At 50.1% G+C, this 14,312-nt stretch overlaps 1 protein-coding gene across 1 annotated transcript in view; it reads left to right on the top strand.

Moving 5' to 3' along the window:
* LOC140077684 (caM kinase-like vesicle-associated protein) overlaps window positions 1-13,161 on the top strand; it is an 81,865-nt gene extending 68,704 nt beyond the window's left edge. Inside the window, exons 4-11 of the mRNA XM_072125042.1 lie at window positions 887-961; window positions 8,478-8,616; window positions 9,853-9,973; window positions 10,426-10,501; window positions 10,581-10,717; window positions 11,349-11,427; window positions 12,217-12,304; window positions 12,379-13,161. Of these exons, the coding sequence (XP_071981143.1) occupies window positions 887-961; window positions 8,478-8,616; window positions 9,853-9,973; window positions 10,426-10,501; window positions 10,581-10,717; window positions 11,349-11,427; window positions 12,217-12,304; window positions 12,379-12,630 (967 nt within the window). The 3' untranslated portion in view covers window positions 12,631-13,161. The remainder of the gene's footprint in view (window positions 1-886; window positions 962-8,477; window positions 8,617-9,852; window positions 9,974-10,425; window positions 10,502-10,580; window positions 10,718-11,348; window positions 11,428-12,216; window positions 12,305-12,378) is intronic.
* Window positions 13,162-14,312: the final 1,151 nt, after the last annotated feature.

Genomic DNA, 14,312 nt, shown 5'->3' with positions numbered 1-14,312 from the left:
CAAATAATTCTTGGAGAATCAATGAATGAAATACAAATAAAATTATTAAATACATGATATAATAAAACATCTACAAGCCCTGAATACAGGACATGGCCGAGTGGTGAACTCTGATTAAAATAGGTAAAGTGAATGGAGTCCCTGAGCTTCCTCCCCGGGGATTAGATGCTTTATAGGCACATTCATTTTCCTTGCAGTGGCTGTAGAGGAAGTGCAACATTATGCACCGGCCGTCCTAATAAATGGTTGTCAGTTTAATACATGGAGGAGCACATCCGCAGGTTGTTAGCAGCTTTTACTCTACATCATCTATGATGTCCATATTAAAAGGGTTTGAAGAAGAAGGGGTTATGTATGAGCCATTTTAGTAGAGTGCTGTAAACTGTATCGGTGGCGCTCTCCGGCTGCATCGTCATATGTCACATAAAGTTACTCAATATTTCATGTAGATTTAGAGTGTAAAATGTTGTCAGCCGAGTTTTCCCTTTGCTTCAGGGACCCCTGGACCTGTGTCCTGCAGCTCCTCCGTACTGATGGCACAAGCTGTAATGTCTACTGCTGGGAACACATCTCTATCATCTTACTGGATAAAGAAAGAGACCTGCTGTCTCCCGATGAGAGATTTATGGCCTATCGCAGATGTTCATTGTAAATCCCACCATTACCTAATCTTCATAATACATTTACTGTATACATCGGACATCTACAAATTGTGCATCAGCAAAACTGCATCTCCCAGTGTGCAGGAGGAGAGCAGTGATACAAGGGATGATGGGAAAGAGAATTCAGTAGAAAATAATAATATTTATAGAATATGAACAAGTTGTGTTCCCTGTTTTGGTAATCTATATTATATATAATCACATATACTATTCCTTTCCACTAGGGTGAATCATCCAAATATCCTGCAACTCATCGATACATTTGAAACTAAGAAAGAATTTTATATTATTCAAGAATTGTAAGTTTCATGTTACCTATATGTATAGTGTCCACAGGGAACGGTGTGTGTGTAGTGACCGGAGGGGACAGTGTGTGTGTGTAGTGACGGGAGGGGACGGTGTGTGTGTAGTGACCAGAGGGGACGGTGTGTGTGTAGTGACCAGAGGGGACGGTGTGTGTGTGTAGTGACCAGAGGGGACGGTGTGTGTGTAGTGACCGGAGGGGACAGTGTGTGTGTGTAGTGACCAGAGGGGACGGTGTGTGTGTGTAGTGACCAGAGGGGACGGTGTGTGTGTGTAGTGACCGGAGGGGGCGGTGTGTGTGTGTAGTGACCAGAGGGGACGGTATGTGTGTGTAGTGACCAGAGGGGACGGTGTGTGTGTGTAGTGACGGGAGGGGACGGTGTGTGTGTAGTGACCAGAGGGGACGGTGTGTGTGTGTAGTGACCGGAGGGGACAGTGTGTGTGTAGTGACCGGAGGGGACGGTGTGTGTGTGTAGTGATTGGAGGGGACGGTGTGTGTGTGTAGTGACCGGAGGGGACGGTGTGTGTGTAGTGACAGGAGGGGACAGTGTGTGTGTGTAGTGACCGGAGGGGACGGTGTGTGTGTGTAGTGACCAGAGGGGACGGTGTGTGTGTAGTGACCGGAGGGGACGGTGTGTGTGTGTAGTGACCGGAGGGGACGGTGTGTGTGTAGTGACCGGAGGGGACAGTGTGTGTGTGTAGTGACCAGAGGGGACGGTATGTGTGTGTAGTGACCAGAGGGGACGGTGTGTGTGTGTAGTGACGGGAGGGGACGGTGTGTGTGTGTGTAGTGACAGGAGGGGACAGTGTGTGTGTGTAGTGACGGGAGGGGACGGTGTGTGTGTGTAGTGACGGGAGGGGACGGTGTGTGTGTGTGTAGTGACCGGAGGGGACGGTGTGTGTGTGTAGTGACAGGAGGGGACATTGTGTGTGTGTAGTGACCAGAGGGGACGGTGTGTGTGTGTAGTGACTGGAGGGGACAGTGTGTGTGTAGTGACCGGAGGGGACGGTGTGTGTGTGTAGTGATTGGAGGGGACGGTGTGTGTGTGTAGTGACCGGAGGGGACGGTGTGTGTGTAGTGACAGGAGGGGACGGTGTGTGTGTGTGTAGTGACCAGAGGGGACGGTGTGTGTGTAGTGACCGGAGGGGACGGTGTGTGTGTGTAGTGACCGGAGGGGACGGTGTGTGTGTAGTGACCGGAGGGGACAGTGTGTGTGTGTAGTGACCAGAGGGGACGGTATGTGTGTGTAGTGACCAGAGGGGACGGTGTGTGTGTGTAGTGACGGGAGGGGACGGTGTGTGTGTAGTGACCAGAGGGGACGGTGTGTGTGTGTAGTGACAGGAGGGGACAGTGTGTGTGTGTAGTGACCAGAGGGGACGGTGTGTGTGTGTAGTGACCGGAGGGGACAGTGTGTGTGTAGTGACCGGAGGGGACGGTGTGTGTGTGTAGTGATTGGAGGGGACGGTGTGTGTGTGTAGTGACCGGAGGGGACGGTGTGTGTGTAGTGACAGGAGGGGACAGTGTGTGTGTGTAGTGACCGGAGGGGACAGTGTGTGTGTGTAGTGACCAGAGGGGACGGTGTGTGTGTAGTGACCGGAGGGGACGGTGTGTGTGTGTAGTGACCGGAGGGGACAGTATGTGTGTAGTGACCGGAGGGGACGGTGTGTGTGTGTGTAGTGACCGGAGGGGACGGTGTGTGTGTAGTGACCGGAGGGGACGGTGTGTGTGTAGTGACCGGAGGGGACGGTGTGTGTGTAGTGACCGGAGGGGACGGTGTGTGTGTGTAGTGACCGGAGGGGACGGTCTGTGTGTGTAGTGACCGGAGGGGACGGTGTGTGTGTGTAGTGACAGGAGGGGACGGTGTGTGTGTGTAGTGACCGGAGGGGATGGTGTGTGTGTGTAATGACTGGAGGGGACGGTGTGTGTGTGTAGTGACAGGAGGGGACGGTGTGTGTGTAGTGACCAGAGGGGACGGTGTGTGTGTGTAGTGACCGGAGGGGACAGTGTGTGTGTAGTGACCGGAGGGGACAGTGTGTGTGTAGTGACCGGAGGGGACAGTGTGTGTGTGTAGTGATTGGAGGGGACGGTGTGTGTGTGTAGTGACCGGAGGGGACGGTGTGTGTGTAGTGACAGGAGGGGACAGTGTGTGTGTGTAGTGACCGGAGGGGACGGTGTGTGTGTGTAGTGACCGGAGGGGACGGTGTGTGTGTAGTGACCGGAGGGGACGGTGTGTGTGTGTAGTGACCGGAGGGGACAGTATGTGTGTAGTGACCGGAGGGGACGGTGTGTGTGTGTGTAGTGACCGGAGGGGACGGTGTGTGTGTAGTGACCGGAGGGGACAGTGTGTGTGTAGTGACCAGAGGGGACGGTGTGTGTGTGTAGTGACCAGAGGGGACGGTGTGTGTGTGTAGTGACGGGAGGGGACGGTGTGTGTGTAGTGACCAGAGGGGACGGTGTGTGTGTGTAGTGACAGGAGGGGACAGTGTGTGTGTGTAGTGACCAGAGGGGACGGTGTGTGTGTGTAGTGACCGGAGGGGACAGTGTGTGTGTAGTGACCGGAGGGGACGGTGTGTGTGTGTAGTGATTGGAGGGGACGGTGTGTGTGTGTAGTGACCGGAGGGGACGGTGTGTGTGTAGTGACAGGAGGGGACAGTGTGTGTGTGTAGTGACCGGAGGGGACGGTGTGTGTGTGTAGTGACCAGAGGGGACGGTGTGTGTGTAGTGACCGGAGGGGACGGTGTGTGTGTGTAGTGACCGGAGGGGACAGTATGTGTGTAGTGACCGGAGGGGACGGTGTGTGTGTGTGTAGTGACCGGAGGGGACGGTGTGTGTGTAGTGACCGGAGGGGACGGTGTGTGTGTAGTGACCGGAGGGGACGGTGTGTGTGTGTAGTGACCGGAGGGGACGGTCTGTGTGTGTAGTGACCGGAGGGGACGGTGTGTGTGTGTAGTGACAGGAGGGGACGGTGTGTGTGTGTAGTGACCGGAGGGGACGGTGTGTGTGTGTAATGACTGGAGGGGACGGTGTGTGTGTGTAGTGACAGGAGGGGACGGTGTGTGTGTGTAGTGACCGGAGGGGACGGTCTGTGTGTGTAGTGACCGGAGGGGACGGTGTGTGTGTGTAGTGACAGGAGGGGACGGTGTGTGTGTGTAGTGACCGGAGGGGACGGTGTGTGTGTGTAATGACTGGAGGGGACGGTGTGTGTGTGTAGTGACAGGAGGGGACGGTGTGTGTGTAGTGACCAGAGGGGACGGTGTGTGTGTGTAGTGACCGGAGGGGACAGTGTGTGTGTAGTGACCGGAGGGGACAGTGTGTGTGTAGTGACCGGAGGGGACAGTGTGTGTGTAGTGATTGGAGGGGACGGTGTGTGTGTGTAGTGACCGGAGGGGACGGTGTGTGTGTGTAGTGACCGGAGGGGACGGTGTGTGTGTGTAGTGACCAGAGGGGACGGTGTGTGTGTGTAGTGACCAGAGGGGACGGTGTGTGTGTGTAGTGACCAGAGGGGACGGTGTGTGTGTGTAGTGACCAGAGGGGACGGTGTGTGTGTAGTGACCGGAGTGGACAGTGTGTGTGTAGTGACAGGAGGGGACGGTGTGTGTGTGTGTGTAGTGACAGGAGGGGACGGTGTGTGTAGTGACAGGAGGGGACGGTGTGTGTGTGTAGTGACCAGAAGGGACGGTGTGTGTGTGTAGTGACCAGAGGGGACGGTGTGTGTGTAGTGACCGGAGGGGACAGTGTGTGTGTGTAGTGACCAGAGGGGACGGTGTGTGTGTGTAGTGACCAGAGGGGACGGTGTGTGTGTAGTGACCGGAGGGGACAGTGTGTGTGTGTAGTGACCAGAGGGGACGGTATGTGTGTGTAGTGACCAGAGGGGACGGTGTGTGTGTGTAGTGACCAGAGGGGACGGTGTGTGTGTGTAGTGACAGGAGGGGACAGTGTGTGTGTGTAGTGACCAGAGGGGACGGTGTGTGTGTAGTGACCGGAGGGGACAGTGTGTGTGTAGTGATTGGAGGGGACGGTGTGTGTGTGTAGTGACCAGAGGGGACGGTCTGTGTGTGTAGTGACCGGAGGGGACGGTGTGTGTGTAATGACCGGAGGGGACGGTGTGTGTGTGTAGTGACCAGAGGGGACGGTGTGTGTGTGTAGTGACAGGAGGGGACAGTGTGTGTGTGTAGTGACCAGAGGGGACGGTGTGTGTGTAGTGACCGGAGTGGACAGTGTGTGTGTAGTGACAGGAGGGGACGGTGTGTGTGTGTGTGTGTAGTGACAGGAGGGGACGGTGTGTGTGTGTGTGTAGTGACAGGAGGGGACGGTGTGTGTGTGTAGTGACCAGAGGGGACGGTGTGTGTGTAGTGACCGGAGGGGACGGTGTGTGTGTGTAGTGACAGGAGGGGACGGTCTGTGTGTGTAGTGACCGGAGGGGACAGTGTGTGTGTAGTGATTGGAGGGGACAGTGTGTGTGTGTAGTGACCGGAGGGGACGGTGTGTGTGTGTAGTGACAGGAGGGGACGGTGTGTGTGTGTAGTGACCAGAGGGGACGGTGTGTGTGTGTAGTGACAGGAGGGGACAGTGTGTGTGTGTAGTGACCAGAGGGGACGGTGTGTGTGTAGTGACCGGAGTGGACAGTGTGTGTGTAGTGACAGGAGGGGACGGTGTGTGTGTGTGTGTAGTGACAGGAGGGGACGGTGTGTGTGTGTGTGTAGTGACAGGAGGGGACGGTGTGTGTGTGTAGTGACCGGAGGGGACGGTGTGTGTGTAGTGACCGGAGGGGACGGTGTGTGTGTAGTGACCGGAGGGGACGGTGTGTGTGTGTAGTGACAGGAGGGGACGGTCTGTGTGTGTAGTGACCGGAGGGGACGGTGTGTGTGTAGTGACCGGAGGGGACGGTGTGTGTGTGTAGTGACAGGAGGGGACGGTGTGTGTGTAATGACTGGAGGGGACGGTGCGTGTGTGTAGTGACCGGAGGGGACGGTGTGTGTGTAGTGACTGGAGGGGACGGTGTGTGTGTGTAGTGACAGGAGGGGACGGTCTGTGTGTGTAGTGACCGGAGGGGACAGTGTGTGTGTAGTGATTGGAGGGGACAGTGTGTGTGTGTAGTGACCGGAGGGGACGGTGTGTGTGTGTAGTGACAGGAGGGGACGGTGTGTGTGTGTAGTGACCAGAGGGGACGGTGTGTGTGTGTAGTGACAGGAGGGGACAGTGTGTGTGTGTAGTGACCAGAGGGGACGGTGTGTGTGTAGTGACCGGAGTGGACAGTGTGTGTGTAGTGACAGGAGGGGACGGTGTGTGTGTGTGTGTAGTGACAGGAGGGGACGGTGTGTGTGTGTGTGTAGTGACAGGAGGGGACGGTGTGTGTGTGTAGTGACCGGAGGGGACGGTGTGTGTGTAGTGACCGGAGGGGACGGTGTGTGTGTAGTGACCGGAGGGGACGGTGTGTGTGTGTAGTGACAGGAGGGGACGGTCTGTGTGTGTAGTGACCGGAGGGGACGGTGTGTGTGTAGTGACCGGAGGGGACGGTGTGTGTGTGTAGTGACAGGAGGGGACGGTGTGTGTGTAATGACTGGAGGGGACGGTGCGTGTGTGTAGTGACCGGAGGGGACGGTGTGTGTGTAGTGACTGGAGGGGACGGTGTGTGTAGTGACTGGAGGGGACGGTGTGTGTGTGTGTAGTGACTGGAGGGGACGGTGTGTGTAGTGACCGGAGGGGACGGTGTGTGTGTGTAGTGACAGGAGGGGACGGTGTGTGTGTGTAGTGATTGGAGGGGACAGTGTGTGTGTTGTAACCGGAGGGGACGGTGTGTGTGTAGTGACCGGAGGGTACGGTGTGTCTGTGTGTAATGACTGGAGGGGACGGTGTGTGTGTGTAGTGACCGGAGGGGGCGGTGTGTGTGTAGTGACCGGAGGGGACGGTGTGTGTGTGTAGTGACCGGAGGGGACGGTGTGTGTGTAGTGACCGGAGGGGACGGTGTGTGTGTGTAGTGACTGGAGGGGACGGTGTGTGTGTGTAGTGACTGGAGGGGACGGTGTGTGTGTAGTGACCGGAGGGGACGGTGTGTGTGTGTAGTGACAGGAGGGGACGGTGTGTGTGTAGTGATCGGAGGGGACGGTGTGTGTGTGTGTAGTGACCGGAGGGGACGGTGTGTGTGTGTAGTGACCGGAGGGGACGGTGTGTGTGTGTAGTGACCGGAGGGGACGGTGTGTGTAGTGACTGGAGGGGACGGTGTGTGTGTGTGTAGTGACTGGAGGGGACAGTGTGTGTGTAGTGACCAGAGGGGACAGTGTGTGTGTGTAGTGACCGGAGGGGGACGGTGTGTGTGTAGTGACCGGAGGGGACGGTGTGTGTGTGTAGTGACCGGAGGGGACGGTGTGTGTGTGTAGTGACCGGAGGGGGACAGTGTGTGTGTAGTGATTGGAGGGGACAGTGTGTATGTGTAGTGACCGGAGGGGACGGTGTGTGTGTGTAGTGACAGGAGGGGACGGTGTGTGTGTGTAGTGACCGGAGGGGGCGGTGTGTGTGTAGTGACCGGAGGGGACGGTGTGTGTGTGTAGTGACCGGAGGGGACGGTGTGTGTGTAGTGACCGGAGGGGACGGTGTGTGTGTGTAGTGACTGGAGGGGACGGTGTGTGTGTAGTGACCGGAGGGGACGGTGTGTGTGTGTAGTGACAGGAGGGGACGGTGTGTGTAGTGATCGGAGGGGACGGTGTGTGTGTGTAGTGACCGGAGGGGACGATGTGTGTGTGTAGTGACCGGAGGGGACGGTGTGTGTGTGTGTAGTGACCAGAGGGGACGGTGTGTGTGTGTGTAGTGACCAGAGGGGACGGTGTGTGTGTGTAGTGACCAGAGGGGACGGTGTGTGTGTGTGGTGACCGGAGGGGACGGTGTGTGTGTGTAGTGACAGGAGTGGACGGTGTGTGTGTAGTGACCGGAGGGGACGGTGTGTGTGTGTAGTGACCGGAGGGGACGGTGTGTGTGTAGTGACCGGAGGGGACGGTGTGTGTGTTTAGTGACCGAAGGGGACGGTGTGTGTGTGTAGTGACCGGAGGGGACGGTGTGTGTGTGTAGTGACTGGAGGGGACGGTGTGTGTGTGTGTAGTGACCGGAGGGGACGGTGTGTGTGTGTAGTGACCGGAGGGGACGGTGTGTGTGTAGTGACCGGAGGGGACGGTGTGTGTGTGTAGTGACCGGAGGGGACGGTGTGTGTGTGTAGTGACTGGAGGGGACGGTGTGTGTGTGTGTAGTGACCGGAGGGGACGGTGTGTGTGTAGTGACCGGAGGGGACAGTGTTTTTACTTTATATACATATTATATAAAATATAAGTAGCATCTATCTAAAATATAACAAGATATTGTACAATAAAACCTCTGAAACTTTTCCTTGTGACCAACTCTGTCTATCACTGAGTGTTTGTAAGACATTATGACAAGAGGAGTTCTAGTTGACGTTTCTGCAGTGATTGGAGTAGACAGAACTTGTGCCTTGGCATCTAAGGGTAATGTATTCCATCTCACAGGGCCACAGGAGGAGATGTATTTGACTGGATCCTGGAGCAAGGCTATTACTCTGAAAAAGATGCCAGTAATGTGATCCGCCAGGTTCTCGAGGCTGTAGCCTATCTACACAATCTCCATATCATCCATCGAAACCTAAAGGTATCACGTTAGTCAATACTACACTGTGATAGACATATGGTTGGGGGCTTAGTTCAATATCCGTCAAGTGAGAGAGCAGTATGCTCTATGCTTTACTGGTTTCTGTGGAAAAACTATATTGATTGCATCCATGGTTTTTCTCCAGGTGTTGGGTTAAGTGGCTATTCTCTTCATGGTGTTAATATGAAACGACAGATGTAAATTAATGATGAGTTGTGACCTAGACACAGACAAAGACACTTAATGTATATTTGGATGAGACCTCATTTCGGGTGATGTCATTGCTGGTTACGTAGTAGGAAATCATATAGATTTTGCACTAGGTCCAAAACACTGGAGCTTCATGCACTACCAATATTCAATGGTATCCAATCAGTTTGACACAGAATATGCAGACATTATCACAAATCATGATATGGAACTAAGACTTGTGACCTATGATACACATGTATGAAAATATCTGTCAAAAGAAATTTACTAGGAAGCTTTACTAGGAAACTGCATTAAGAAACTGTGCTGTTTAGAGGCACATGGTTGTTTGTTACAGATTATGTAAAATGATGCCAATGCTGAACACAAAGGGGAAAACCGTCTTAATCCTAAATACATGAAATAAAATGAAACAATTTTCTTAAGCCTCTTAAATCTGAAGCATCTTTTGGTGTCCATGTACCAGGAAGGAAATCTAAACCTGCTATGAGCACATATATGTGTACTTCAAATTGTTGTAAAATATGGGATATCTGTCAGCCCTTCTATAAATTATGCATAAAAGGTATCAAGACAATCACAAAATGGCAACAAATTGTAAATTTGTGCACAAGTCTGGTTCCTTTAATAATTTGTTACATTCAAGATTCTTTTCCTGGAGCTGTGATGTGAATGAGCCCCCATACAGCAGAGTGGCCCATACTTGTGGCTGGCGCCTGTTTCTTGCTGTGGACCCTGTAACGTCTTATCATGGGAATACAAGTGACAAGAAAGGGAGAAAACCCTTTTAATGTTTTTTACCTCTCCATGCGGAGCATCTAACTCCTTGAAAGTAGAGTCCTATATGTAAAGAGGACGGATGTGTGTATAAAATCCCATGACTTTATATGAATGATCTCAATGCACACGTATCTAGACCTCGCAGAGATAAATGCAGCTTAAGTCTCAAGTGTAAAGAGGTTAAAAAGTACAGAAGGGAGGGGTGAGGAGCTGCCAGGGCTTAATATGTGCCTCTGTTTCCCCCAGCTGGAGAATTTAATGTATTACAATCAGAATAATCACTCCAAGGTTGTCCTGCGAGATTTCTACCTGTCATGTTTCGAGAGCGGTGAAATTACTGAACCGTGTGGGACCCCTGAGTATTTAGGTAAGCAACAATAACCTGCCAGAAGAGAATGTAATAGGGTGAGAGAGGATGATTGGAATATTATAAAATGTTCCCCTTAGGCTGTGTTCACATCTGTGCTGGGGATTCTGTTACAGGTTCTGTCAAAGGTGACAGACAAAACAGTGTAACATTTTGTGCAAAACATCTTGTAGCGGGGAAAACAACAGAGAAAGACTCTGCTAATGTAAAGCAAGCCTTATAGGGTTATTCAGGGCTGTCTGTGAAGGTCCAGCACATGGATTTTCTAGGCAGGTCTTGGTTTTGCAGCCATGCGGCTTTGTTTGAAGTTGTTACACACCTTTCCATAGACCCTGAATGGTTTATAAATGACTGTGCAGTCACATTCCTCCCTGGAGATTCTAGTCTGAACAGTGGTATAAGATTTCTAGTTATTGTGTCCTGGTAACAGTGTATGACCATTGTGTTGGCAGCCCCGGAGGTGGTATCCCGGCACAGATATGGCCGTCCAGTTGATTGTTGGGCAGTTGGTGTTGTGATGTTCATCCTGTAAGTATCCCGGACGCTGCTATACTAATAAATAGTTCTGTTTTTCTAGACTGACCTTTTATCACCTTTCATTTTGCAGTCTTTCAGGGAATCCTCCTTTCTATGATGAAAATGAGGAAGAAAATAGTGAAAATCACAACAGGAAAATTTTCCGTAAAATTCTGGCCGGAGAATATGAGTTTGATTCTCCATACTGGGATGTCATCTCAGCATCAGGTACATGTTGTACCCCCTAAGTGACACTGTAATTCTCAGTAACGTGTAGTGTACCGTCTATTGGTGAGTTTTTGACATGGACACCCCCCAGTTCCTAGAACAGGGTGACATGGTCTTCCATGTTTTTGGCCCCAGTGTGCATTATAGACATCTGTGATGATCTACAGGAGATTTATTATCACTAAAATCTGGGAACAAATGAGTATGAGTCTGCACATCCCCCTTGTTTCTGTAAATGAATGGATTGGTCTCTATACTCAGTGTTCTCTTCATAGATCACTGACAAAAGATTATGCTGCTCTCTGCAATGGGGAATATTTTATGACTTCTTTGTTTCTCATTCACTTGTGCTGGAGTGTAATTTTGTGCCATTGTTATGAATGTGACATATTCAGTAACGCTACGAATGCAAAGGCTGCATGAAAGTTGTACTGATAAAGTGGCAGGATGACGCACATTTATATTTGGTGCAGATCTTAAGTAAAACTGAAATTCTGAAATGAATTAGTAATATACATGTTATTCATATATATGTAAACATGGCTAAATGTTGTTGTGATTTACATTACTATACAGCTTACTGTATTTTGTTGTTTCTTACAATGACTCACCATAGATTTCTTTCCAATAGCAAAGGATCTTGTATCCCGTCTGATGGAGATGGACCAGGAGCAGAGAATCACGGCACAAGAGGCATTGGGACACATCTGGTGAGAGAGGCTCATTCTATGTAAAGTATAAATAATCCTAAGCAATAGAACGCAGTATTTCCTTTAACACATCTTTTACCCCAAATTCCACATTTGGGAAAAAAAGACTACACCAGACAGGTTACACAGTTGAGTTGTCACACTAACAATGGCAGATTCAGCTCATACAAATGTGATTTTTGAATAACTCAGGGCCCTGTACACTGTGCTCTCTCACGCTTGCGTGATTCACGTCTGTATGCTATCCGGGATTTCCACCGCTAGGATACTAACTCATTGGGGCTCATTTCTCTTAGGATTCTCTATTTTTTTCCCTTATATATTTGCAACTTTTTTTGGCACGTTTATAAATTTTCACCTAAATTTTCCACTCACCCAGTAAAGTTAGCTGGGCGGGAATTTTTAAGTTTTGCGCCTGATATATTTTTAAAATTCAGATGAGGACATTTCATGATTCGCAATTATTGGGCAAATTTGTGTTAAAAAGACACAAATAAACTCCAGTCCAGATCAGGCATAGGAAAAACTTTAGAATGGGTTGTTGCGGTTGTTAGAGTTTGTGAGTTTTTTTAGCAACTTTTTATAAAAATTCTCAGACTCAGCTCCCTGATATATCAACCTCTAAGATAAATCAAACAAGTCCAAAACCCGGAATAACCAAAAAAAACCAGACATGCACAAAGGTCCTGACTAAAGACAAATGACCCCTTGGTGTTACAGATACAACACAGCCCTTACTTACCTGATAAGTAAATTGATAGTACTTTTTGTTTTTCTGACAATTGTTAGGATTTCAGGAAATGCTGCTTCTGAAAGAAATCTTAAAGAAGGTGTCTGTGCCCAAATTGAAAAGAACTTTGCTAAAGCTAAATGGAGGGTGAGTGATAGATGCTTGCAGGATATTTGTATTAGTGCCCACAACGCATTATTAATGGTCTTTTCCTATTACAGAAAGCCATACGAGTTACCACATTCATGCAACGGCTGCGAGCTTCCGAGGGCACAGCCGGACGCCTTCCTGTCACTCCAAGATCTTCCATGAGTGTGTCCCATGAAGTCACTGTGGAAGCTTGCCCTTCTCCTCAGTCTTCCCCCTCTCAACACAGCATCCCAAAGGCAGACTGGAATCCCAGCAGAGTGCTGCAGACCACTGACTGTGGAGGACATTCATCTGGGCAGCCAGAACTTGGTGGTCCTCCATAAAGCCCACTCCATCCTTACACTTACACAAACCAAAACCAGACCTAGTCAAAGATGTGTCTTGATTATGACAAAGAGAGTGGGAAACATCACCACAGAGCGTGACTCGGGTGGAGGTGGGATAAACAAACGACCAGACTGGAGAAGACCCTTGTCTTGCAGCATGGAAACTGACCCTTGACATTGTTTACTATCTATCTATCTGCTTTTTCTTCTGGTAAATAGTTTTTATAACTCCTTGACCATCTCACAACCTGGTAACATTCCAATTCCTGGGCAAATATACCCAAGACTGGTACCCAGCACTGCATAGCCCACTAGTCAGAGGGTCTCCGGCAGACCTGCAGTTCAGACTCCACGTCCTTGTTTCTTCCTGGGTGGGTGACCTGTTGCATGTCATCTGCATGTTTCTATGTTTTAGTTTGGACTGCATACCCTTACTGTGCCACAGAGGCCGGTACCCTGGCAGTAGGGGAAGGTTTAACGCATACAATAAAGAGAAAGTAACAAACCCACAACCATCCGTGCGTTATTACAGCTCCCATGATGCAATGAAAAGGGAACAGGTGGTTCATAGATAATTGTTACCGGCAGGAAAAATTACATTTTAGTGAAAATTGTGACTCTTGGGCCACAGGTAGATGTACCCATCTGGAGCCGTGAGCTATATTATGTCTTTTATAGGGTACACAAGATGCTGCCTGTACCCTGTGAACCTGCAGGGCAGGGTATTTCTAGTACAGCACAATACAAGGAACCACAGTACCGTGCAAATGTTTTACACAGATGTGCTACAAAGTAAACAAGTGTTTTTTTTTTATGAATATATAGAAAACTAAATCAAATTTATATGTAAGATTCTTTTAGGTACATTGTGACAGCTTTTGAAGGGACTTGGCAGGGGGAGAACTCAGCACAGATGTTATGTGGATGTAGACTTGCTCAGATCCTTCATGATGTCCCAGAAAGATTGGATGTTGAGACGGGGCCTCTGTGGGGACCATATTATCACCTCCAGGACTGATTAAAGTCCTTAACCCATTGACAGTAAAGCTGTTTTCCTCCTGATTGCAGCTCAGCTGTCTGTCACTGCCAGGCCCAGAAGAGGGACCTAACTGTACATCCAAACTCACTACAGCCTCATACCTGCAGCTACTGCTGTGGATGTGTATCTGTATTTCTCAGCTTTGAGAAGACCAAGAATCTCTGAACTCCCGCACTACATCCACCATGCTGCCTGCAGACATTCATGATTGTATCCCTCTCCAGCCTTTCAGGGAAATGCGTTCTGCTACAGCCAAGTATTTCTATTTCTTTGCGCTTCTTGGAAAGAGCTGGAGTAGCACATCCTGAAACCCCACAGCTGTGAGGGCTGTGCCTGGTAGAGACCCTGCTGATGCAGTATCTATTTTATGTCTTGTTGCTGTGCGCTCTTTATATGGTGTATGACCTTTGGAGCCTTCTACACAACAATTTTTGTTTTAGTTTTATGATTGTTGCAACTAAAGCATAGTAATCCCCTATCTAATCACCCACCAAACAGACTATTAACACTTCCATTTTTAAAAGTATTATTACTTTGCATTTTTCTTTCACATCTACCGGTACTTATAAATGTTTACTAGTCCTGCATGTCAATTTCTTGTCAATTATATTGCAGTAATATATTTTACATCAGCAGGAGG

Source organism: Engystomops pustulosus, chromosome 9, assembly GCF_040894005.1.
Source record: "Engystomops pustulosus chromosome 9, aEngPut4.maternal, whole genome shotgun sequence".
NCBI classification, from domain to species: domain Eukaryota; kingdom Metazoa; phylum Chordata; class Amphibia; order Anura; family Leptodactylidae; genus Engystomops; species Engystomops pustulosus.
The sequence above is the reverse complement of the archived record's forward strand: the minus strand, read 5'-3'. Positions and strand labels throughout refer to the sequence as shown.